Here is a 24,694-nt window from a genome sequence, read left to right on the forward strand (position 1 = left end):
TTAATCACGAAACTAGAAATATCATTGAAGTCTAATCACTATCGGTATTTCTCTTAATGCAAGCTCAAAGCAGTTTCACCAGAGTGCTTCCAATAGGGTATTAGTTCTCCCATTGAAAATTGCTTCTTTTGTTTGGAAATATAGAAAACCAAATCGTTGCAGGCCAGATTTAGACACCATTTCTGGTTCTTTCATTTCCCTTTATTAGCTAACAAATTGTCTTATGGTAAATCTAAATGTAATGCTATCAAGTATCAACCACTTTCATTTGGATTGATATAAAGGATATTATTTCTGCGTCGCCCCTTATCTACATAGCGATGCTTCCAACATGATTAAGTTAATAATCTTCGTTTCTTCTAATTTCTGTTTCTCCTCTCCATCTTTGCGCATGAGCCCTTCTGGTACTGCAATGGTAGATAAAAATGGTTCAAGATTCCGTCTGTCTGCAAAGCCAGTAATTATTTTTGCTCATTTGCTGGTCATTGTAGTAACTACCCTTATACTTGTTTGGCTCCTGAACTTTCGGGAAGGCATTGCATTCAGATCCAGGACTAAAGAGAAAATCTTTAATGTATTCTTCAGACATCACTGCAAAATATTAGTGATATTTTATAATTTTGTTCAAGTTTTAATTTTCCTGGAATTTATTTCTTTCCATTTCTTCTGCTCAGCTGCATCCCCTTCTGATGACTATCGGGTTTGTTTTGGTAGCTGGAGAAGGTAAGATATCATTAGTTGAGTTTATGGCTGCCATGGTTCAACTTCAACTAATCTCTAAATTTTCAATTGAGAATGTTTTTGTTTAGACATATAAGCAAATCTAACCTTGTATATTTGCTTCTGAATTAGCAATCATGACTTCTAAGACAGTCCCCTCAGAAAGAGCAAGGAAAACATTTCACTTGATCTTGCACTGTGTTGCGCTAGTAGCTGGTACTACTGGTATTTATGCAGCTTTCAAATTCCATAATGAGCTTTCGTTGCCAAATACTTTACATTCCTGGATTGGCATGTCCACAATTTGCTTATTCGGCTTGCAGGTACTCTATGCTCGAGAACATCTAGTTCAGGTCACAATTGCAATCTCTGCATGAGTGACAGACTGACAGCCTAGCTTGATCATCTATATCAATAAATGACACCTGACATCCGTGGTCTTAATATTATTTCATCATTTCTTGTGTCAGTTTCTGTTAGGCGTATACTCGTTCATGTTTCCGGGTGCTAATTCAGGAGCCAGTTCCAGAACGACGAAGTGGCACAGGTTTGTTAGCATCTTCATTTTCCTGATGGCAATAATATCAGCAGAAACTGGCCTGGTGGAGAAATTTAACATCTTAGGTCTACCGCATGACCAAGAAGATTCGCTCATGAATATTACTGTACTATTAATCCTACTCTCTGGAGTTGCAGTTTTCCTTAGAACAAGATTAAGCAAGGTGCAGGTGATCAGTGTCATAGTCATTTTCTTGTTGGCAACAACATCTGTAGAATTTAAAAGATTCACCCCGCAAGATCTGCTGCGTCGCCAAGAAGCTGTGATAATGAACTTCACTGGAAAAATGATTCAACTCTTTGGCGTTGCAGTTTGTCTTGCAGTCATTCTTCCCAGACCTCACCAGCAGTCTATTATAACTAAACAACTGTAATAATAGTTGACTGGAATTAGCAAAGATCTTTAAAGACTCAGTCATATATAGATTTTAGTGAAAAATCAAAAAAATATTATACTTCTGTTAAGAAAAAGAGACTTGTTCCAAAATGTCAACATAAGAACAAGGAAACAATGATAAATAAAAATAATACCAAAATTTTGGTAAGTCGCAGACTTGCGATCAGCATCACTTAAAAAAGAAACATAAATCAGTTACACCCCCTGTTGCTTTGCGTTCTCCATTCTCTCCAATAAGCTTGCAATATCAGTGTTATAATACAATATGATCCTGATAAATCTTTCTACCAATACCTTGAGGTTTTGAGAGAATTGGTCACTTAAAGATCAGCTTGCATCCTCAATTTCATCAGTTTCATCTTGTACTAATCAGCGTATGAATTCGTGAAATTTTGAGGTACTCCGTTCTTTTCTCCGCCTTCTCTCAGTTTCTTGCAAACACAGTTTAGCTAGCTGCGAGATCTATAATAGACAAACTAATGATCTTTGTTACATATAACGGTACGTGTCAGTAAAGAGCCTCGGAGTTCTGATATACTGTACATGAAGGCCTTGCATTAGAATCCAACATCAAGAACCAAATCAAATCACTGCAGGCCAGGTTCATACACCATTTCTGGTTTTCTCATTTAGCTTTATTAGCTAACTAATTGTCGTATTGACACCATCTTCATTCATGCAATCAAGTATCAACCACTTTCACTTGGACTGATACAAGGTGCACTACTTCTGCAAATCCCCTCGTCTACATAGCGATGCTTCCAACATAATAAAGTTTATCACCTTTGTTTCAGTTTCTTTCTCTTTCGGCTTTCTCATGCGCCCTTCTGGTACCGCAATGGCAGCTAAAACTGGTTCAAGAATCCGTATGTCCGCGACACCATTGATTATTTTTGCTCATTTGCTGGTCATTGCAGTGACCATCCTTATACTTGTTTGGCTCCTCAGCTTCCGGGAAGGCATTGCATTTGAATCCAGAAGTAAAGAGAAGATCTTTAATGTACATTTCCATAAACATCTATACAATATACTAATGATATCTTAAACCTGGTTTCTAGTTATAAACTTCCAAAATATTTCTTTTTATTTCTTCTGCTCAGCTGCATCCGCTTTTAATGGCTATCGGGTTTGTTTTGGTAGCAGGAGAAGGTAAGATGTCAGTAGCCATGGTTCTAAATTTCATCATATCGTATTAGGCTCTACTTCTAACACGTTAAGATTTTGATTGTCTAGTATGGCACGAGAACCTTGACAAGAGCAAAACTAACCGTGTATGATTTGATTTTGAATCAGCACTCATGACTTATAAGACAGTCCCAGAAGGAAGAGGGCGCGAAAGATTTTACTTGATCTTGCATTGTGTTGCACTAGTAGCTGGAACTATCGGAATTTATGCAGCTTTCAAATTTCACAATGAGCTTTCGATGCCAAATATGAATACTTTTCATTCCTGGATTGGCATGTCTACCTTTTGCCTCTTCGGCTCGCAGGTACTACTCCTATGCTCAAGAACATCTAGTTCAGGTCTCAACTCACAACTGCAATCTCTGCTAACTAATCAACTTTAACAGGCTGACAGCCTAGTTTGATCCATAGTCTTAATATCGTTACATATTTCTTGTGTCAGTTTCTGTTGGGCGTATACTCGTTCATGTTTCCCAGTGCAGACGCAAGGGCCAGGTCCAGAACAACGAAGAGACATATGTTCTTTAGCGTAGTCGTTTTCCTGATGGCAATAATATCAGCAGAAACTGGCCTGGTGGAGAGATTTACCTTCTTAGGACTACCTCACAGACAAAAAGATTTAATAATGAGTTTTACCGGACATTTAATTCTACTCTCTGGAGCTGCGGTTATTGTTAGAACAAGATCAAGAATGGTGCAGGCTTTAGTTTGCACAGTCATCTTCTTGTCGGCGATACTATCTGCAGAATTTGAGACAGTCACCCACTTAACCTTGCGGCGTCGCCAGGAAGCTGCAATAATAAATAATACTGGAATATTGATTCTACTCTATGGGGTTGCAGTTTGTCTCGCACTAATTCTTCCGGGACATCAGTAGCAGTCTATTATAACAAAACAAAACAAAATGTAACCGTTCTCCCCTTTGTCTATGTATTCTCCTACTAATGTCTCTCCTTCGTTTTTGTTCTATTCTCCTATCAATCAATTAGAATTAGCAACGTTCTTAAAAGACCTGGTAACTATTGTCTACACTAGTACGGGGTTATAGGTTCAACCTGTCCAGCATATTAAAAGGTTCAAGCACCAAATACTGCAACATGTTAACTGTAACTACCGAAATGCATTTAGCAAATACTACAAGTAAACTGTAGCCACCGAGATGCATTTAGCTCATAGAATGAACAACAGAACAAATATATCTTAATCTAGTCCATAATGCATAATGTGACAAGGTGTGCCATTTAAGTGTATGGCATCTGTGTAAAGTTACTATCAGATAACTATTCTGGCAAAATTTTGCTAAAATACCAGAAATATATACAGACAACAAGAATTCTGAATTTTCTACAGAGCTGCTGAAAATCTTAAACTCCATCATGCAAAGATATTCAAGGAAGACAATTTGTTACCCCAAACTAAAGAAGGAGAAGGGAAGGATTCCCTGGCAGTCAGACAATGACAGAGTGTTTGATGAAAAAATTGAACATGATCATGCGAAGAGATTTAATGTAAACAGTTAAAACCAACTACAAACAGAAAACTGTGCCAGGGCCAGGGCCTTAGGGTGATGAAAAAACCAACGCAATTTGAAACCAAAATCCAACCACCCGTTTGTGTATGAAATCCAGAAACAAACCAAAATCCAACCACCCATTTTTGTATGAAATCCAGAAACAAACCAAATCCAAAACGTCAACATAAATAACAAGGAAAGACAGATAAATAAAAGCGATACCAAATTTCTAGGAAGTTATGATCGGCACCACTTTAAAAGGAAAAAAAAGACAGTTACACCCACTGTTGCTTTGTGTTCTCCATTCTCTCCAATAAGCCTGCAATATCAGCTTGCATCCTTAATTTCATCTTGTAGTAATCAAGGTGCGAATTCTCCAAAACCTTGAGGTCCTCCATCTTTTTCCTCCGCTTTTCCTCAGTTTCTTGTAAACACAGTTTAGCTAACTTCTCCGAGTACTCTTCTTCCAACTTCTCATTCTTCATTCTAACCATCCTTCTATACCCTTCTGCTTCCTTCCTTGCCTCGTCGGCCTTACTCTGGAACATTCTGGCTTCTGCGTCCTTAACTCGCACCACACTTTCTAAGCTTTCAAATCCATCTTTCTTAGGTAACTTTACAGACCATTCATCTTCAATTATTTTCTCACTCATGAAAGAATTTTTCAGATCATTTTGAAGGAGATTGTGTGGCATCATATCTTGCCTTCCACTTGAAGAGCCTGTGTTGTAGAAAGATGACTTTGGAGGGAGAGAATTTGATAATGAAAGAGGGGTCGCATCCTTTCTGAGGATGCCTTGAAGTGAAATTAAATCCTTTGAGGCGTCTGTAGAAGCATGACGACTGGCCATGCTTTCTGCATCTATTAATAAAGCAAAAACCAGGTTACACTTTTTTGTGTTTGTAAAAGGAAAGATAAAGAAAATAAACGAAATTGAAATACAAAACACAGCTAGAAACACATTAAGGGTTAAGGGGTACTGCACACATAACCAAAACAATATGGAATGACAAACATATAAGCACCCTCCACCCTGCATTTGATATCAGGATATTTTATATATTTTGACTAAAACTAGAAGGTAATATACTGCACACATAACCAAAACAATATGGAATGACAAACATATAAACACCCTCTACCCTGCATTTGACATCAGGATATTTTATATATTTTGGCTAAAACTAGAAGGTAATATATATAGCCTTGTGCGACATATAATCACTTGACCATTTATGTTTAAACATAGAAAAATGACTAGGCAATTATATTTACTATGATAATCTTCTGGATAGGAATCAGTTATTTCATATTCTTTTCAAATTCCCATCCATTATTTTACAACATAGTCTTCCACTGACATCAATTGATTAGGTTAGTAGTAACCTCCTGTTTTGTATCAATAGGTCTTAATCAAAAAACCAAAGCAAACACATGTACTTCATCAGCCAGCTTCCAACCATAATAAGCATTAAAATTCCAGTTAACTTGCTAAAAATAAGCTAGTCATCCGCTTGCAGAACAAAGCACATTATCACATTAATTATAGAATTTCCGAAAAGTTTTAGACACACAAAAGGATAACGTCAGTATGTATTAGTTCTTTTTCTTATTTATTATTAAAACTGATAAAAGGAATAATAAAACTTCGCTTGAATACTTACTATTGAAAAACTGAAAGATGAAATTGCAGACATCTGAAGGAGACATTATCTTATTCTCAAGCTTCGATAGCATCTCGTCAGCCCTCCTGTGCAACTCCTTGCCCTTCAAATCTTCACTTCCCCTAAACACTTTACTAACACAATCAAGTTCTTTCACCAAAGTCTCCGGAGCCCAGGCCTTGGCACATGACATGAAGACATCCTTAACAAATCCAAACATCTCAGAAGCATGACCACAGCCAAGACAGTGAAACTGCATCTCACTAGTTCCTGATGGACCTTTCAAGCTAGGACCAGGTTTTATGAGATTCCTCTGTAGGGCACAGGCTGCATGGCACCAATGGGAACAAACATCACAACCAACCCAACTGCAAGTGTTACTGGCACAGTCAAAGTTGAAACAGACGGGACACATGCACTCGCTGCAAAATCCTTTTTTATTCGAGCAAATCTTGCACTCACAATCTTCAACTGGCAATATCCTCTTACAGTTTACATTGCGACACCTTTCTAGTAGAAAAATTTCCACCAGTTCAGGCATCGTAAGACGATTTTTGGTAGATAAGAATTCGCCAAGACCCATTTTTAATGCAGTCATAAGTTCAAGTTGGTTCCTATTTGCCCTTGAAAGAGTCTGACTGCTTAAATCAGATCTTCCCGCAAGCCTATTCTGAAGGGACAACAGTTCCTGTCTCTTCTGTGGAGTAGCTATGACACTCTTAAGGTATTCCTTTGTGGATTCAATTACTTCATCTGAGAGCTCCTGAACAATGTGAGCCATGACCGGAACGGATTCTGATACTATCTCTCGGATAATCCTTTCAGGTCTCGAAAGCTTCCGCTCTCTCCCTCCATCTAAATTCTCTGATCCCCTCATCTGATCAGATCCGCGGCCCCTTGAATCACCTGACTGAGTGTCCAACTGTGGCCTTGCTGGCAACTCAGAAGGAAAAAATGAATAGTTGTCAGAGCTTGTTGCCCTATAAAGACTATTAGACAAGTCCTTATTGGCAGGGCGGTTGCCTTGAAGTGCCGGGAAAGCTCCACCACCATGATTGGACAGCACAACACCATCTCCAACTGGCCTAAATCGACTATGAACCGATCCATTGGTACCCTCTCCAGCATTCCAGATATAATCACAGTCCCTCCTATGACTCCCCACAGAATTCTCATAATTTTCAGTTGAATTCCGGGTCAGGGAGCAACTAGCATTATGCGAAAAGGGGTGTGAATATGAATAAGACATCGAAGCATTAGTAAAATCATTGGAGTACGTAGTTTGTGTATTATTATTCGAAGGTGCTAAAGATTGCACACTTCTACTAGGCTTTGGAACTCGAGACTCCCCATTCGCCCCCGGATCCGAAGCAGCCAAAGACAGTGACACATCAGGCAAAGCCAAAGACAAATCAAGAGTCTCCAACTTTGCCTTCTTCTCCCTACTCCCCCCATCACTTCCTTCATATTCAACCTCCCTTTTCGAAGAATTCTCCCTACTCTCATTCAACTGCAAGAAATCCCTCTCAACCCATCTCCGATCATCTCGAATCGGATCATCAGAAACCACCACTTCCTTCCCTTTATAACTTACCTTATCACTCAAATTCAACAGATTCCTACCAGGAACATCTTTATCAGAAAACCCAAGTTTAGAATTATTATTTTCACAAAGATAACTAAGAGTAAGCTCCTGAGACCCAGAATTCCCAATTTTTGAGGGTTTTGTCCGAGACCCTTCAAAATCCATATCAGATTGACCAAGAAAATCAATACCCTTTTCACAAGATCCAATTTTATCATCTGGGCTGTCTTTGTTCTCACCAGAAATGTGATTCACAAGCTTCTCTTGAGAGCTATCCCCTCCTCCATACACAAGATCACTTGAATTTTCTTTTTCTTTCGACATAATTAAACTAACAAAAACACACACAAAATGAGATATATAAAGATATAACTTACAGAGATCAAGATTAGCTTAAAGATCGAATCTTTTAGTCTTCAGCTCAGTTCCTCATCCCTGAATCATTCTATCTCTGCAACAGGAGAGAGAGAGAGAAGGGGAGAGAGGAGAGAGAGATTATGCTCCTCCGCGTTGCTTTTTTTAATTTTACAAAAAGGTCCCAACGTCTCTGAATAAATTACTCTTTTAGAGTGGTCCAAACACCAATGTTGTTGTCCTGATGCCCCCTGTATAAATAAATGTTTAAATATTCTTGCTTCATAGGTGGTGCTCCTCGTAACTATAGTTCAGAAACCGCGCGTTGCGGCGGCCTATAAAAATTATATTAAACATTTAATATTAATAATTCTAGAATAAAATAATATTGTGGCTGCTTATAAAAAATATATTAATGTTTCAAAGTTAATATTTTTAGGATAAAATAAATTTATATTATAAAAATCTTGATGTAATACCAATACTAATATATAAATTTGCAAAATTGGACTATAATTCATGGTGAAAAAATGAAAATAAATTTATACACGTAATTAACAATTTAAAGCATGACGAATCTTAATTTTATTTCTTTTTTTTATGAAAAGTAATCATGTTCTTACATTGACACATTCCTCCAATTTTTTTGGATTGATGGTGCACAAAAATATCTAACTTAAATCTATGAGATAGCGGTCTGTAACTACCCTCTTAAAAGTTGCTTAAACGGAGCAAACGGATAATGCATGAATAATTTTTTCCTCTATACAAAGTAAATCATATAAAAATTAACAACAAACATGTCCGATGAACAAAATAAATATTATAAAAGAATAACCAACAAACATACATCACTAATAGTTAATTTATTGATATCAACCATCAATATCATATTGGATTTGTCGACTCCAATATAACGGTCTATAACTACCTTTCCTTGCAACAATTTTTATTTTTTTAATACTGTATAAACAGCCTTCACTTATTGTTGCAGAAAAACGACACATCCGAGTTAGAAATCGAGCATGAGAAAGGTAGTTCTAATTTTTGATATTTTTCATCCAAAAATTTCAGAAAATTTAAAAAATAGAACGGAGCGATGTGAGAGGCTCCACCTACACGCCCCTCGCTTCCCCTTTAAAAATCGAGTAAGAAAACTATCACCAGAAAGATGTAGATTTGTGGTATTGAGAGAGGAGATTGTGTTTAGATGATTCAAAATCCTACGATCTATACGGGGGTATTTATAGGTGCAGAGAGACTTGTTTGCTACTCTTTTCCATAATTAAATAATCAGAACAAAATTAGATTAAAATTTTCAAGCTACTATATTCCACAAATAATCTGTATTTTCCATAATTAAATAATCTGAAACAAAATCAGATTAAAACTTTCAAACTACTATATTCCATAAATAATGCTACTCTTTCCATAATTAAATAATCAGAACAAAATCGGATTAAAATTTTCAAGCTACTATATTCCATAAATAATCTGTCTTTTCCATAATTAAATAATCTGGAACAAAATTAGATTAAAACTTTCAAACTACTATATTCCATAAATAATTTGAAACAAAATCAGATTCTAAAACTTACTTCTAATATACCCGAAACTAAAAAAGGTAGTTCTAATTTTTGATATTTTTCATCCAAGAATTCCAGAAAATTAGAAAAATAGAACGGAGCGATGTGAGAGGCGCCACCTACACGCCCCTCGCTTCTCCTTTATATAAGTATATTGATTTATTTGACTTTGTGTTCCAAATACATATTCCCTCCGTCCCTTTTTATCTGTCCATTTTGGAAAAAAAAAACACATATCAAGGAATAATTGATTGTATGAACTTTTTCATTAAATACCTCTAATTAATATCTTGAAAATGGTGGAATACCCCTACTTTATGTCTTGAAAACATGAATTCAACCAAGTTTTAAATAAGTCAAGCCTTGAAAATTGAAATTATGGAGATATATTTGAAAAACTATCATTAAATTAGTTTTGAAAGTATAAATAGACAGATAAATAGGGAAAAATTTTTACTTCCAAAGTGGACAGATAAATAGGGACGGAGGGAGTATTTTCCAAAATATATGTCATACTCTTTAACCCATGTAAAATCTATACTGGTTCCAATATAATACTTCCTCTGATCCATAATATAGATCGTTTGACTTTTTACACGTAACTTTAGGTGCTTCGATCATATGGCAAATATTAATATTTTTGTAATTTTCTTTTTATGAATAAAAATATAAATATTATATTTTTATTCAGAAAAAGAAAATTATAAAATGTTAATATTTGTTACGTGGTCAAAGCACATAAAATTACGTGCAAAAAGTCAAACGACCTATATTATGTTAAACGACATATATTATGGACCAGAGTGAGTATTGAATACAACCAACAACCCCAACATTAATGCATTAATGTAGAGAAACCAAAGAGTTAGTAAACTCATTTTACACTAATGTTATACTATACTACTGTACCCTAACTACACATCTACACGTACTTAGAGAGTAATTAATTAGGAGTAGTGCTATGCATAATTAGAGGAAAGTTCTATGGAGACCGCTATATCATCGGAGACCTCGGAGACCACGTATGTTCAGCAATCAAAACCCTATAAAATACATTATTTTATAAAATATGTTCTACAAATATCATGTATTCATTAAAATTGTTGAAGATCATCTATGTTTAATAAGTAGATAATGTATGTTCTACAAGTTAAGTTAGACTAAAACATTTTGTAATGTTCCACATGTAAAACTTACATGATATTCAAGATTTTAAATGAAATAATGATTTCGTAGAACATGATTTGCAAAACTATACGTTTTGCAATATTTTTATGAAATATTTTACTTGCAGAACATAGGTGGTCTCCAGATCTCCAAAAAAATGTGATCTCCATTGAACTTAACTCTGCATAATTAATATGTATAAAAATAAAGCTGAGTAGTTGTCGGAATATAATGATAAAAACATTTCATTTACTTCTTAATATGTGTGAAATTTGCAAAGTGGACATTGAAAATGGGATGGAGGGAGTATTGTTTTAGTTTGCATACAAATTTAAAAATTCATTTAATGCAAATTTGAGCGATTTTTTCGAATCCAGTGATTTCTCGATATAAGATTTCGTTATTAATGAGTATGCAATGATAGTTAGTGTGTGGATTTTGTCAAATTTGTAATTACTTCCTACGTTTTAAAATATAATTCGTTTGATTTTTTGACACACATTTTTAAGTTATTTGACTGCTTAGTTTAAAATGTTATTTAAAATATTTCTTCTTCTAAATTATAATATTATTCATATATTTTTATCTAAAAAATATTTTAAAAATAATAATTTTAACTATACATCCAAAGAATTTGAAAGTGTGTGCCAAAAAATCAAACAGCTATAAGGTATTAAATAGTGGGGTCTTTGCTGTTTGTGTTCATGACATACACACTCACTTTAGTGAAGATGTTGATTGACGTAGATTTTTATGCACGCAGCAGATAACAAATCATCACCTAATTATTTTGATTGGTGGAGATTTTTATGTAGACATTAGATGAGAAATCCACTGTCTAATCTTCACGTGTGTACATGACACAAATTAATAAAATGTGTTAATAATAAATTATGTTCTCCGTCCATTTTAGTTGTTCGTTTTTTTATCTTAAATAAATAAATTAACTTTTTGAGAAATTTTAAGGATTTTTTAATTATTTAAAACTGAATTTTTTTTTAAAAGTATATTGCATGTATTATATAATGATATATTTTTTAATTTTTTTAATTTTTTTAAGTATATATTGTATATTTTTCATTCTAGTTCTGCCATCTATATGGGTTTATAACATGTACAAGTTGAAATACACATTCAATTACAATGTTAACGTTTGCCCCTTTACTAAGTTAAAGGTTTTTGGCCAAAAGTTACCAATTGTAACCACATCTCGAGTATAAAATGCATTCTGTTTTGTTGGTGATTTAGATATGCTACTCTGTTTTTGGAGCAAAGATATGGGTTTTAAAGTAAAAATTACTCCCTGTAGAACTTACTATTAGATTTCTAATTTCATTGTCATTGCCCCTTATTTAACTTTGTAATTTTTTTTGAACAACCTGGAAAAAAATTGTTGACTTTCTATTATGTATTTGTCTAAAAAATTATGTCAAAGAGGAGATTAAGTAGGAGCCTCTTTACGATTATGTGGTGGTAAAAATCGATGAGTTGCCTACGGATATAATAGAGGAGACGGGAACCTATTGGTTTGATAATGGAAGAATTTTGGGTGGCAAATATTTAAAATTCTAGATCCGGGAGACCCTTAGACATGATGTGCAAGATGGAAATATAATGATAGATGATTATTTTGGGATCTATTAGTAGATTGTATCGGCTTTTGATGTTGGAGATATTTGGTGATGATAATTTGTTCAAGCCCGATCTTGAACTTTTCGAGGTCTTAGGCTAAAAAATAAATTGAGGCCTTTTTAAAATTTTTTTAAAATATTTAAAATCATCTTAAAATCATCAAATAGTTACTAACATATATTATGAAAATGTACAAAAAATTTATAAAGTCATGATTTAAAACATAATCTGACAATTCATAGAAAATGAGTTTTACAAGTGTTTTAAGATACAAATTCGTTAATGAAAACATCGGAGTTAATATTTTTCAGAAGTCTTTTTTCGATTGATAAATTTGTAAGACCATTCAACTGTTCCCGTGACAGAGAATCTCAAATTGATTTTTATCAACTTTAATTTTGAAAAAACTTCTTTTCGCTGATGCATCGGTAACCGAAATTTTGGTCCCCTTCTAACTTTTTATTAATCAATCTTACTATTTTCTATCTTGACAAAAAAATTATATTATAATTACATAACTAAATAAATTTGGGCCCGGGTCATTGCCGCTTTAAATTACCCTGAGAACCTAGCGTGTTTATGTCATTTCCAATATCATAAAGCTTAGCTTCTGTCCTACACATACCCCGAAAACAATCTCAAACACCTCGTTTTAAATTTGCATTTTCTTATTGGAGATCGCTAAACTTTCCAGGTATAGTTATTGCATCATTAAACAAATCTCTAACATTCTTTACCCAATTACAGACCGATCTTCCTACCGTGATTCAGCTTGTCTTAGCGAGAATTGAAAAAAACCCATTTCGTCTCTAATTCTATCTTACATTATCTTTCAATCCTAATATGATATTAACTTCTTCGACAATAAACTCATTAAGCATTGTAATTGCAGAAGATACAATTACATCAACCATTTTTCTTTGTGAACAAAAAAGAAAAAAAAATTATTGAAGAGAGTCACGCATATATATAAATTATTGTTTATACTTTCCATATTCTAAATCAAAAATAAATATGTTTTGTAATTCGAATACATATTTTATTTTATTTTTTATATGTAAAACCATGTTTTCCAATATAAATCTCTGCTTCTTCTTACATTCTCTTGTACAGTTGAACAAGAATATAATAAATAATAGCTAATTAGCATGAAGTTTGGTAAACGCAGGAAACTTCGCTTGAATGGCGTGCCAAGTTCTTATCTTACAAGGAACTTAGGAAACTTCTGAAGCTTTTTTAGATGAAACCATCAGACCTAAGAAATGTAGGAGATTCTTCGATGACTTTGTAATTCGAATACGATTTTTATTATTTTTTATGTAAAAATTAAATAAAAATAGGTTTTGTATATAGAACTTGATTTTTATTATAAAATTCATGGTTATTTCTAGTATGAAATTTATAATGATTTTTATAATGTGATTCTTATTATATTATTCAAAATTATTTTTAGAATGTGGTTCTTATTTATAAATTTTATAACTATTTTTGCTACTTTTTATTTTTTTATTGTAATTGTATAATCGACAAGTCATCAGTAATTATTTTATTTATACTAAAAAGAAAACTTAACTTTAATTAGGCCTAAATCAACATATTCAAAAAATAAATTAATAATATAATATAATATATTATAGATATTAGTATAAACATGATATATAATATATATTAGGAATTTATCAGTACTTGGCTTACCTCATTTTTTGAAAATAATTTATTTGTTTACGGATAAAAGATCATAAGTTAGTGTCATATTCTGAATATAAGATTTTTATATTAACAATTAAGAAATATCAAACACTTATTAGAATTTAAAAATGTTATATAAATATGATTTTTTTCTGAAATAAGTACTAGACTTAAATGAGTTTATCAAAAGAGGGACAATATTATATTATGTATTGAACTTTTCTTAAATTAAAAAGTTAACTTGTGATCTATTTTTTTTTTTTTTTGTAAAAACTTGTGCTCTACTTGGTTCATCTCTATAAAGAGATCCAAACTTTTTACATATATTATTGAGCTTATTGCCAAAAAACCCATTAGCCTTTTTACTATTTTTCTAGTCAACCAACAACGTTTTACTAACAAGTTTAACCAACAATTTTTTCAAAATCATGCAAAAAGCGGTTAATGGACTAATTATGGTTAACGACAACTGATGTGACAAACCAAGATAGTCCACGTGACACTGAAGATTAATTAGACTAGTTAGTTTGCCAAAATAATCAACAAACAACTTGTTATTATCAAAAAAAAAACACTAGGTATTTGTAATTAAGCACAGCGCCAGACTTCTTACCTTCATCTTCGAAGTCGATCACCAAATCTAGCATATTACATTTATTTGGGTCTACCTGAGTAATGACCGTATATTGCCTCCAATTGAACCTTAAACACTTGCAATCCTCCTCCATACTTGATATCTACAACCATATGATACAAACCCAAATTAACCCAAATCATAAGAACAATAATTGAATTCAGAAACCCTAATTACAAGATGAAAGGAAGAATCGAAGATAAACTTACCGTATCAATTGAAGAGCAACGATTAAAATGAGTGCAGTAAGGTAGTCGTTGGGTAGGGTTTCAACAGTAGAATAAGAGAGTAGCGGGAGAATGAGACGACAACAGAGGTTTTAGATGTTCTTTTGATATTTTGATTTTGAATCTAATAAGTTATTGATTTTATTGTTATTTTTTGTTTTTATAATTTACACGTGGCTAGTTGGTGGAGTAGTGATGTGGCAAATATCAGCCATGTGAGATTTTAAAGTAACCGTGGTTAAAATTTACTTAATTTCGAAAAGATTGTTGGTTGAACTTGTTAGTAAAAAACGTTGTTGTTTAATCAGCAAAATAGTGAAAAATAATTATGAGTGTATTTATTTGGGTATTTTTCATTTATGAAATATGAGGGTATTCAACTCGAATTTAAAAACAATGTTATTCAGATAATGCAAACAATAAGTTAGATTGTAGAAGGGGGGGTTTGAATACAATCTACAAAAATTTCAACCAATTTTTGCCAAACAGATTATATTCACAGCTACAGGAGAATATTATAGCTAAAACAGAAATTTAAAGAAGAAGGATCTTAAAAAATTTCAGGTGGATTGTTTGATCCACCTGAGAGATTTTTATATTAAGAACCTTCCAAGTAAGAAATACTTGGCTGCTTACAAAAGAATGAAGAGCAGAAGCTTACAATTTCTTGCGTGCTATCTCTTCTGCTTTGCTCTTCAGTTCTCAGTGTTTTGATGCTTTGAAATGAAAATTACAAAGTGAATATATACTACTACAAACAAAACTAGTCTGCAAAAGTATTTTCCTACTCAGTTTCCAGCTATTACAAATGTAGAATTTCTTAGACTGGATAGAACATTTGGCAGCTTGAAATTCTTGTTGTTTTGCCAGAAATGGTAGGTTTCGAGGTTCTCAATATTTGACTAAACTACTTTTGGTTTAACTTCCAAAACTGGTGCAGCATCTGTCACATCAACCCATGTGCTTCTTATCCTTTACTTGACTTGTAGCTTTCAACTGCTAACTATCGATAAGCTTATCGAGTGATAGCATTCTTGAACTATCGATTGATAGCATTCTTGAACTATCGATTGATAGCCTTCCTTGATTAGCCATTGATGAGTTGATGTAGCGATTGATAAACTTGCTTTTTAGCCATTGATACTTCATGACTAGCGATCAATCTTCACTTCATTTGGATAGATTATATGATTTTAAATATTTACAATTATGTCACCCTATTCCAATTCCAATTGAAACGAAATCTTTAGAATAAATCAATGCAATTTAGGAGGAATCAATGAAAGGACATCAATTCAAATTCTGGATTTTCGAATTAAGAGAGATATTGAGAGAGATCAAGAATTCTCACTATTTCTTAGATTCATGGACCCAATTCAATTCAGTGGGATCTTTTATTCACATTTTTTTCCACCAAGAACATTTTATAAAACTTTTTGACCCCCGAATTTGGAGTATCCTACTTTCACGCAATTCGCAGGGTTCAACAAGCAATCGATATTTCACGATCAAGGGTGTAGTAATACTCTTTGTAGTAACGGATGATGTGGTACTGTAATATGTCACCCTATTTACTCATCCATTGATAGATCAACTGCTAATCTAAAAGTATGCATTATTAACATATCAATTGCTAAGATGCTCCAGCCTTATTACAGTACCACATCATCCGTTGATGGGTGAATCTCATCAATTGCTACTGCCTTAGCATGCTAGCCATTGATCAGCTACATTTAATTTTGTTCTAAGTACGAACAAAATAACTTTGTATCATCAAGCATCACATATTCCTAACAAACAATTTAACAGAATCTTGAGATATCTGATTGAAATTTTAAATTATACTACAAAATCTGATTGTATTCTTTCCAAATCGTTCTTTAAAATTTGACGGTATTCAATTAAAATTATTTAAAATCCATTAAAATTTGATAGTATTCAAATATTGATTAATTTGTTTTGCATTTCATTATAAAAATGATGGATTTAATGGTATTGTTCAGGGTCTTAAATTTTTTTAATTCCCACCAAAATCGGTGTGATTTTGAATCATTGTGCATAAATTCTAAGAAAATCTATATCAACTCTGCTATATTTTATCAAGAATCCGCATAAAAATCAAAATCAGACATAATCCATTAAAATCAATAAACTAAGAACAATTCATTAAAATAACTGAATACACCCCCATTAAATAACTTATAAATCACATATTCAATATTTTAATAATCTGTAAATACCAACCTATTTATCAATTTTGTTCCAATTTTTATTTTGGTGATAAGTAATTTTTTAATTAAGCCTAAGTAATATATCTTCAAACACAGGAAGTTATATGAACCATCGCTGCTTTTTTTTAAAAGGACAAAAGAACCTCGCTATTTTTTGAGAAGAAATAAATTTAAATAAGGCCCATTACTCATTACACCAATATGATTTACTGGGCCTGCTAGTATATTGTTTTGGACTGGGCATTCCCTTGCCAGTTGAACATTACAATTGAACATGTACCTAAAAACTAATTTTTGATGGTCTGGAATAAATTTCCGACCTCGCTTGAGTCGTGGTATTTTGATCTGTGCAAAAATAAAAATATAATTCACACAAAATATTTGCGGATTATATACATAATCGGAATAAAATTCTAAGAGATTTATGTGGTTTATTATCCCTATAGTTACCCCATCTACCGATTGTATATTTGTATGAAGAATATCTCCGGCGGTAGTCCTATTTCGATTTTCCGAAATATATAGTTATAATGATTATCTAAAAATTAGGTTAAATGAATAGAGTAATTTTTCAAAACACCCCCTGCAATCTCATAAATGTTAAACAAAACAACTCATTAAACTAGTATTTAATTCAAACTTTTTATTCTTTCCAAAATTTCAATGATGATAATTTTAGAATTTCTTTCTTTACTATTTAATTCAAATTTTTTTATTCTTTCCAAAATTTCGAGAAAGTTAGAATTTTTGTTTAGATTGTTTGACACAAACATTTTGATATATTTCCTTTGCTAATTAGTCTTGTATCTTTGTTAAAATTTGATCATCTTAATTTGGATGTGTTTTGCAGGTCAATGGCAGACCCGAAATAATTTTCTAGTGGGCATCATATAGAATATAAACAAATAAATAAATAAAAATTTATATTCAATAGCTATATCATCTAACATACATTGTATTTTTAGGATATCATCTCAAGAAATAAATTAAGACACTAATTTTTTTTTCTCATAATATTGTTAAGTTCTTTTAAATACTAACATAACACACATTTTCATTTTACGGAAACTATATTAACTTTATTAAGTACACATGGTTGAAGAAATAGAAGAGCAAATTGAATAGGGACATCTACTCCGGTGTGTAGACCGTAGGTCCGCTCTTATTACATTTCCCTTAATTAAATAATAAAATTATTTATTTATTACACGCCACTTCTCCGCTCTTCATCCTTCATCCCCTTAATCATCTTCGCTCTTCCATCTTCTATTATATTTATCACTTTTATCAAATAAAATCAAGATCTAATCCTTTTGGGTGAGTTCTTGTTGTGTACCTTGTCATCAAGGTTGTGCCTATCTTTTTGGGATGTTTGTGTTTGTTTTGATGTTTCTGTGTGTCTTGTTATGGATTTCGGTAACGTTTTAAAGAAGGTGTTACATGATATTTTGGATGATCCGTATAGCTTGCATCAAATATGATACGGTGGTAAATATCGTTAGAGCTCACCTTTCACTACAAAATATTGTTCATGTTTTGGGGTCATTTTTTGATCCAATATCAGTGAATGTAACTGATAATTCTGAAAATTGGGCTACAAATGCTGCTACTTATGTGAAGGTCGATTGTGATGCTATTATGTTCACAACTGATGTAGGTTGGATTGTTCGAGATTTGATCATAATACTTTTTTGTTCAAAAAATTTAAATATTCTACTTGTTAAGCGATCTGAATACAAAGCGGCTATATGTTTAGCTTGTTTTTTTGTTTCTTAATCAGGTTGCAATTGACAGTTCGAGGTTTTGTCTCTGCTGGGTTTCGGTTATTTATTAAATTCTTCGCTTTTCGTCAAAAAAAATAATAAAATTATTTTAAAGAAACAAATTGTTATTATGAAGTTGAATTTATGAAGTTGAGGTAGGGTTTCATCAAGGGTCGGTATTAAGTCCTTTGCTTTTTATAATGGTCTTGGATGTGATTACTCGTAATATTCAGGCTCCTATACCTCGGTGTATGCTTTTTGCCGATGATATTGTATTAATCGCTGAGTCTCGGAACGATTTTAATATAAACCTAGAACGGTGGCGTACATCGCTGGAGGGTTATGAATTGCGTCTGTGCCATTCTAAAACTGAGTACCTATGTGCCAATTTCAGTGAGGAGGCTCATGAGGAGGAGGTAGCTGTATGTATCGGGGAGGCCCGTGTACCACAAACTAATACATTTAAATACTTGGGTTCTATCATTCAGAATAATGGTGATATTTCAGCGGATGTGACTCATCGTATTTTGACGGGATGGCTTCGTTGGAGGGCTGCTACTGGTGTGTTGTGTGATGGAAGTGTACCTTTGAAGTTGAAGGGTAAATTTTATCGAGTGGCAATCAGACCGTCATTACTATATGGTTCTGAGTGTTGGCCATTGAGAAAGGCTCAGGAACGTCGACTAGAGGCAGCAGAATTGCGTATGTTGCGTTGGAATTGTGGTAACACTATGACAGATCATATATCGAATGTTATTTTTCGACGCCTTTTAGGGGTTGAGTCTATCTCTAAAAAAATAAAGTAGGGGCGTTTACGTTGGTATGGACATGTTCGACGTAAATGTAACTCAGCCCCGGTTCAAAGGGTTGAACGCATATCGGTTCGAGGAAAGAGAAAGAGAGATCAGCCCCGTCGGACGTGGTCTGATCAATTGAGTTTGGACTTGGGAGCCCTAAACCTAAATCTAACGGAAGATATGACATTAGATAAGAATGATTGGCGACGGCGTATTAGGGTAGTTGAGACTCGGTTTAGTGGCTTACAGGGGTTTTGAGTGTTCTGGTGTTATGCTTTTAGGACAAGGCTCAGGTGCAACAGCTCAGATCATTCATGGACAGATGCATTGCTGATAGAGGTGAGTCCCATGTGTTAGAAATCATGGCCAAGGTACACCTTACTCATATTTCACATAAAACTTTGTCTTGCACTAAGCCGGGGGTCTCACGGAAACAGCCTTCTTACTCTAAATGAGTAGGGACATCGTCTGCGTATATTTTACCCTCCACAGACCTGCTCTAAGCGGGATATACCGGATTTGTTTGATTTTGTTTGGTTTTATTTATCTACGATAAAATAATTTAAAACATTTTCACCATTCGCATGTTTCCCGGGAATAAAAATACCGGTCCCCATTTGACAAAATATGGACAAGAAAAAGGGTAATAGAGAAAATCCATTTCCAATAACTTGTACGCAGGGCCAGCAAAGTCGTGACCATTGACCCATTTGCTTCTGCACAAAGTGGTAGCAAATCAAAACCATAGTGATGATTCTCAGACACTCACTTTAGTCACCGTTGTTTAAAGCAAGATTTGATTTGACTAATGAAAAATAAAGTGCTTCTCGGATACGTCGATTAGATAGAAATGATCGAATTACATCAGAAACGTAGAATTTGGATAATTATAAATTAATCCATATTCATCAATTAATTCATATTCATTAATTAATTCGATCAAATAAGATTCTAGTGAATTCAGAATAAATTAAATGGGACAAACAATAAGTCTCGCGTGAATGATAATAAGAGATGGTTGATGTTATGTAGGTAATTTTTTTTAAATTTTGTTTTAACTTTTATTTTGATAATTTGTATTTTAATATAAAATCGAGAGAATCAAAACGGGTAGGGGAAGCTGCCAAGAAATTACCCAAAAAATCTTCATAAATTTCCGTGGAATAACATATACTACATAAAAGTAGTACTCTATTCAATTTTGTAATTTGATCGGTCTCTCATAATATTTTATGGTCTCCACCTTTAGTTTTTGGAATTTTTTAACAACGTAGAAGTTTTTCAACTTTACACAGGGCTTCTGAAAATATTAGTAATAAAATGAATTTTACAAAGAAAATCGAATATTTACGGCAGCCAAGCGGATTCGCAATCGCAATAAGGCAAAAATTTGAAGGCATGCTACTTTTTATTTTCGTATTCTGTCTAGAAAAATTGAATCAATGAATGCTTACGCGACGAGGCATGAACTCTGCTGCCTGTAATACGGATTCAGCCTATTAATTACGCGTTGTACGAATCTTTGACCACAAAACTAAATTAAGATATACTACTACTACTGTTACTTTGCAAACCGAGGGCGTCTGCCTTACTTTAAAATAAATATTCCTTCCTCCGTCTCTTTTTATATGTTTATTTTAATTTTTGACTAGTTAAGTTGATTATATTTTAACTGTAATTTATATATATTATAATTAAAAATAATAATAAAAATTATATCATTTGAAAGTATATTTTGTCTATTTTAATATGCAATTTTCAGAATTTAAAAATAATGAATAGATAATTTGTAAGATTTAGTCAAAAATTAATCGATTTGACTACTCGAAAAATAAAATAAACATGTAAAAGGGGATGGAAGGAGCAGTACAATAAGTAAGTTTAGTGCAATGTCTATATTGCGAATCTTGAATATTGACTTGTGGAGATTTACTAGCAAAATATTCAAAGTCCCCGGCTAGGATGCCTCGACATATGCGAGTATAGTTAGATTCGGAGATCGAATAAAATTCCTTAACCTTTGCTTCTTCGTTTTTTGAATAGACTTGCTTCTATATGATACATGGGAGTAGACATGTGAGTGGTGCGGTTTGCATCTAAAACCGTAACCGGAACTAGGATTGTATATGGGTTGATGAAACCGACCAACCCAACCCAAACCGATCATATTTCACCCGATCCAACTCGATTTTTTTTTAATCCGATATGTAATTGGGTTAAAAATATATTAACCCGATTTAATTGGGTTGGACACGGGTTTCGGTTTTTATAAACCGATCCAATCCAACCCGATTGAAAAGTACGAAAATATATAATATTTATCCAACCCATCACATATTAGTCCAGTTTATTTGGTTTATTATATTTGTGTGCTCCTTAAATTTAATATAATAATATTTGTTTGCTACTTAAATGTACATGAGATTAAATGTATGAATGAGAAATGAGATTAAATTTACTATGCTTGTTTAAGAGCACACAAACATGAATACTATGTTCGTTTGTTACTTAAATGTATTTAGGTCTTAAATTTATCTATTTAAATATCAAACAAATATCAATGTTTGTGTTACAAATTTATAAGATCCAACCAAACCAAACCAATCAGATCCAAACCGAAGTACTACAAATTGGTTTGGGTGGCAAATTTATATGGTCCGGGTTGGGTTGAAATTTTGAAAACCCGAATTAATTGGGTTGGGTTGACAAATTCCGCTAAACCGCCCAACCCGAACCGTGTACACCCGTAACCGGAACCACGGGGATGCGGTTTCGAAAATTGAAAACCGAAACCAAAACAAGCATAATTGGTGCGGTTCGGTTTATGATATGAGCGGTTTATATCATAAACCGAACCGCACCAATTATGCTTGGTTTGGTTTCGGTTTTCAATTTTTGAAACCGTAGTCCCGTGGTTCCGGTTGCGGTTTTAGGTGCAAACCGCACCAAACCGCACCATGCACATGCCTACCCTATGTCACTCTAATTTCTTTATAGTTTTTTTACACTGCTCGACATGGTATTTAAAGCGCAAATGAAACATAGTTTTGTAATTTATTTTCAAATTTTTTTTATATAAAAATTTAAACACTTAGCTTTAATACAAAAAAAAATCAAAATAATTTATCAAATTATATTCTATGAAAGTATTAGAATGCACGCCGAATACCTGTCCCTCAATATAAACTATTGAGAAGGACGGAGGGAGTAACTAATATTTTGGAGATGATCTTGTGGACAACTCATATGATCCCATTTTACTCATTTAGATAGCAATTTCAACTTAGTTTAACTCAATTCTTTATGAACTTCATCAGAAAAATATTTAGAACTATACATGAAAGTTTAAAACCTCGTGAGAAGGAATGACGCACATAAACTAAAAGTTCTGTAAATTATATTAAGAAAATATATTCAATATATTAAAAAAATTTCATTTTCTAACACATAGTGCAACATTGGAATGTATAATAAGCACCCATTTACAGTGATATGAAATGTCATTAAAAATTCTAAAATCAACAAAGATCTACTAATCCTATTATGCTATTAAAATTTAACCAAACATTACTCCAAAAAAAAAAAGTAATATTTTATTAACCAAACATCGAGAAAGAGAGAACATATAACATGGAAACAGTGAGGGGTAGGTATTGTGGTGGAACAGTAAGAGAAAAAAGTGAGAAAATGTTAACATAATTTGCAAAATAAAAGAAATGGTCCCCATGCAATCTTCACCTCGTTCCATCCAAAGATATTCGGATACAGAGAAACCCAACACTTGCCACTGTTCTTCTTACATATCAATTCAATGCCATGAGATTCACCATATCTCAACCAACTAACAAACCCTCCACTACACTACTCTCATTCTCATCAAACATAGGACTGCTACAGTGCTACTGTACCGCTTAACTTCTAATCAACCGTTACATCTTCTTGTTAAATTGTTTTTTCATTTTTCATATTGGATGAGACGGAAGGAGTAAAATTTATTGCTAAGGGACCGTGTTTAAGACAGCGTCTACGTGAATAATTTGCTTCTCCGTTTTAATTTAGTGATCAATTCATCGCATCTTAAATTATCAGAAAAAATGTAGATATATATTTCTTTTTCTTTCTCAACTATTTCTTTACATTTTTTTTTGAGTGTCCCGTCAATTTCCTTACATTTCAAAACTTACAAAAACTAGTCAATCGTTCCACCACCCTCCACTTTTCCTTTTCAAACTACTTTTCTATATTATCTTATCTTGTTTTTATACATTAAAAATTAATGGATACCCACTTAACCCATTTTTATTTCTCTGTTTCACTATTGTATACATATTTTGTTAACCTCTGTGCCCAATCTATTGGATAAGAAATGTGAGGGAATGAGGAAGTATTTTTATATCGGTCTTTCTAATGTGTGCCCAAGGGCACACAATAATCACTAAATTCTATAAAAATGACCTATTCTGATTGGTGGAGTTGATGTGAATGCAGGGACCATTATCATTTATTATTCATCCACCAATCAAAAGTAACTATTTTTATTGGAGTTAGAGACTATTGTGTGCCTTTAGAAAATCTCTTTTTATATATCGCCTGCATTAAAATTTTCATCTATATTTCTAGAAATTTTAAGAGCGGCAACAACATGATTCAAAGCATATTAATGTTCTATGTATAAGTCTTATCAGGAAAAAAGTTCTATTTATGTCCCCCATCAAATGAAATTTAATTCAACCATCCTATGAACATCAACAAGGATCTCAAAATCTTATCGACATAACCGCTAATCACGATGATAAGACAAATTATGTGGTACAAATTATATGTAAAGATTTTACTAAACAGTTTATGACAGGGAGCTATATAATTGGGCAGAGATGAATTACATAATTAATTATTACATAATTAATTATTACAAGTTGCAGTAATTATTACGAGAATGAGATCTACGCCTTGTCTGCCAGTCATTATCTCAAAGATATTTGATAGTGATG

At 33.1% G+C, this 24,694-nt stretch overlaps 3 protein-coding genes across 3 annotated transcripts; 2 read left to right on the forward strand and 1 right to left on the reverse strand.

Moving 5' to 3' along the window:
* The first annotated feature begins 857 nt into the window (after positions 1 to 857).
* Positions 858 to 3,838, forward strand: LOC108194423 (probable ascorbate-specific transmembrane electron transporter 2). The gene is made up of 6 exons (XM_017361369.2): positions 858 to 1,043; positions 1,201 to 1,267; positions 2,470 to 2,675; positions 2,776 to 2,824; positions 2,969 to 3,165; positions 3,303 to 3,838. Exons 1-6 carry the CDS (start codon positions 858 to 860, stop codon positions 3,735 to 3,737), a joined length of 1,140 nt encoding a protein of 379 aa, XP_017216858.2. The 3' UTR covers positions 3,738 to 3,838.
* A 607-nt stretch (positions 3,839 to 4,445) lies between these two features.
* On the reverse strand, positions 4,446 to 8,213 carry LOC108196124 (protein OBERON 3). The gene is made up of 2 exons (XM_017363239.2): positions 6,039 to 8,213; positions 4,446 to 5,235 (listed from the first exon to the last, which is right to left on the reverse strand). The coding sequence occupies exons 1-2, from the start codon at positions 7,945 to 7,947 to the stop codon at positions 4,649 to 4,651; spliced, it is 2,496 nt and encodes an 831-aa protein (XP_017218728.1). The 5' UTR covers positions 7,948 to 8,213; the 3' UTR covers positions 4,446 to 4,648.
* Positions 8,214 to 19,106: 10,893 nt separating this feature from the next.
* On the forward strand, positions 19,107 to 19,712 carry LOC108194424 (uncharacterized). Its single transcript, XM_064081349.1, has one exon. The coding sequence runs from the start codon at positions 19,107 to 19,109 to the stop codon at positions 19,710 to 19,712; it is 606 nt and encodes a 201-aa protein (XP_063937419.1).
* The last annotated feature ends 4,982 nt before the right edge of the window (positions 19,713 to 24,694 follow it).

This window comes from Daucus carota, chromosome 7 (genome assembly GCF_001625215.2).
Source record: "Daucus carota subsp. sativus chromosome 7, DH1 v3.0, whole genome shotgun sequence".
Lineage (NCBI taxonomy): Eukaryota > Viridiplantae > Streptophyta > Magnoliopsida > Apiales > Apiaceae > Daucus > Daucus carota.

What these genes read in the sequence shown, in the direction of transcription:
- LOC108196124 (XM_017363239.2), bottom strand. Translation starts at nt 7,947, where the DNA reads ATGTCGAAAGAAAAAGAAAATTCAAGTGATCTTGTGTATGGAGGAGGG. An exon ending in CATCTTTCAGTTTTTCAATA is followed by an intron (nt 5,236 to 6,038) that starts GTAAGTATTCAA and finishes CTTTATTAATAG; the next exon opens with ATGCAGAAAGCATGGCCAGT.
- LOC108194423 (XM_017361369.2), top strand. Translation starts at nt 858, where the DNA reads ATGACTTCTAAGACAGTCCCCTCAGAAAGAGCAAGGAAAACATTTCAC. An exon ending in TTTGCTTATTCGGCTTGCAG is followed by an intron (nt 1,044 to 1,200) that starts GTACTCTATGCT and finishes AGTTTCTGTTAG; the next exon opens with GCGTATACTCGTTCATGTTT. An exon ending in GTAAAGAGAAGATCTTTAAT is followed by an intron (nt 2,676 to 2,775) that starts GTACATTTCCAT and finishes TCTTCTGCTCAG; the next exon opens with CTGCATCCGCTTTTAATGGC.
- LOC108194424 (XM_064081349.1), top strand. Translation starts at nt 19,107, where the DNA reads ATGGTCTTGGATGTGATTACTCGTAATATTCAGGCTCCTATACCTCGG.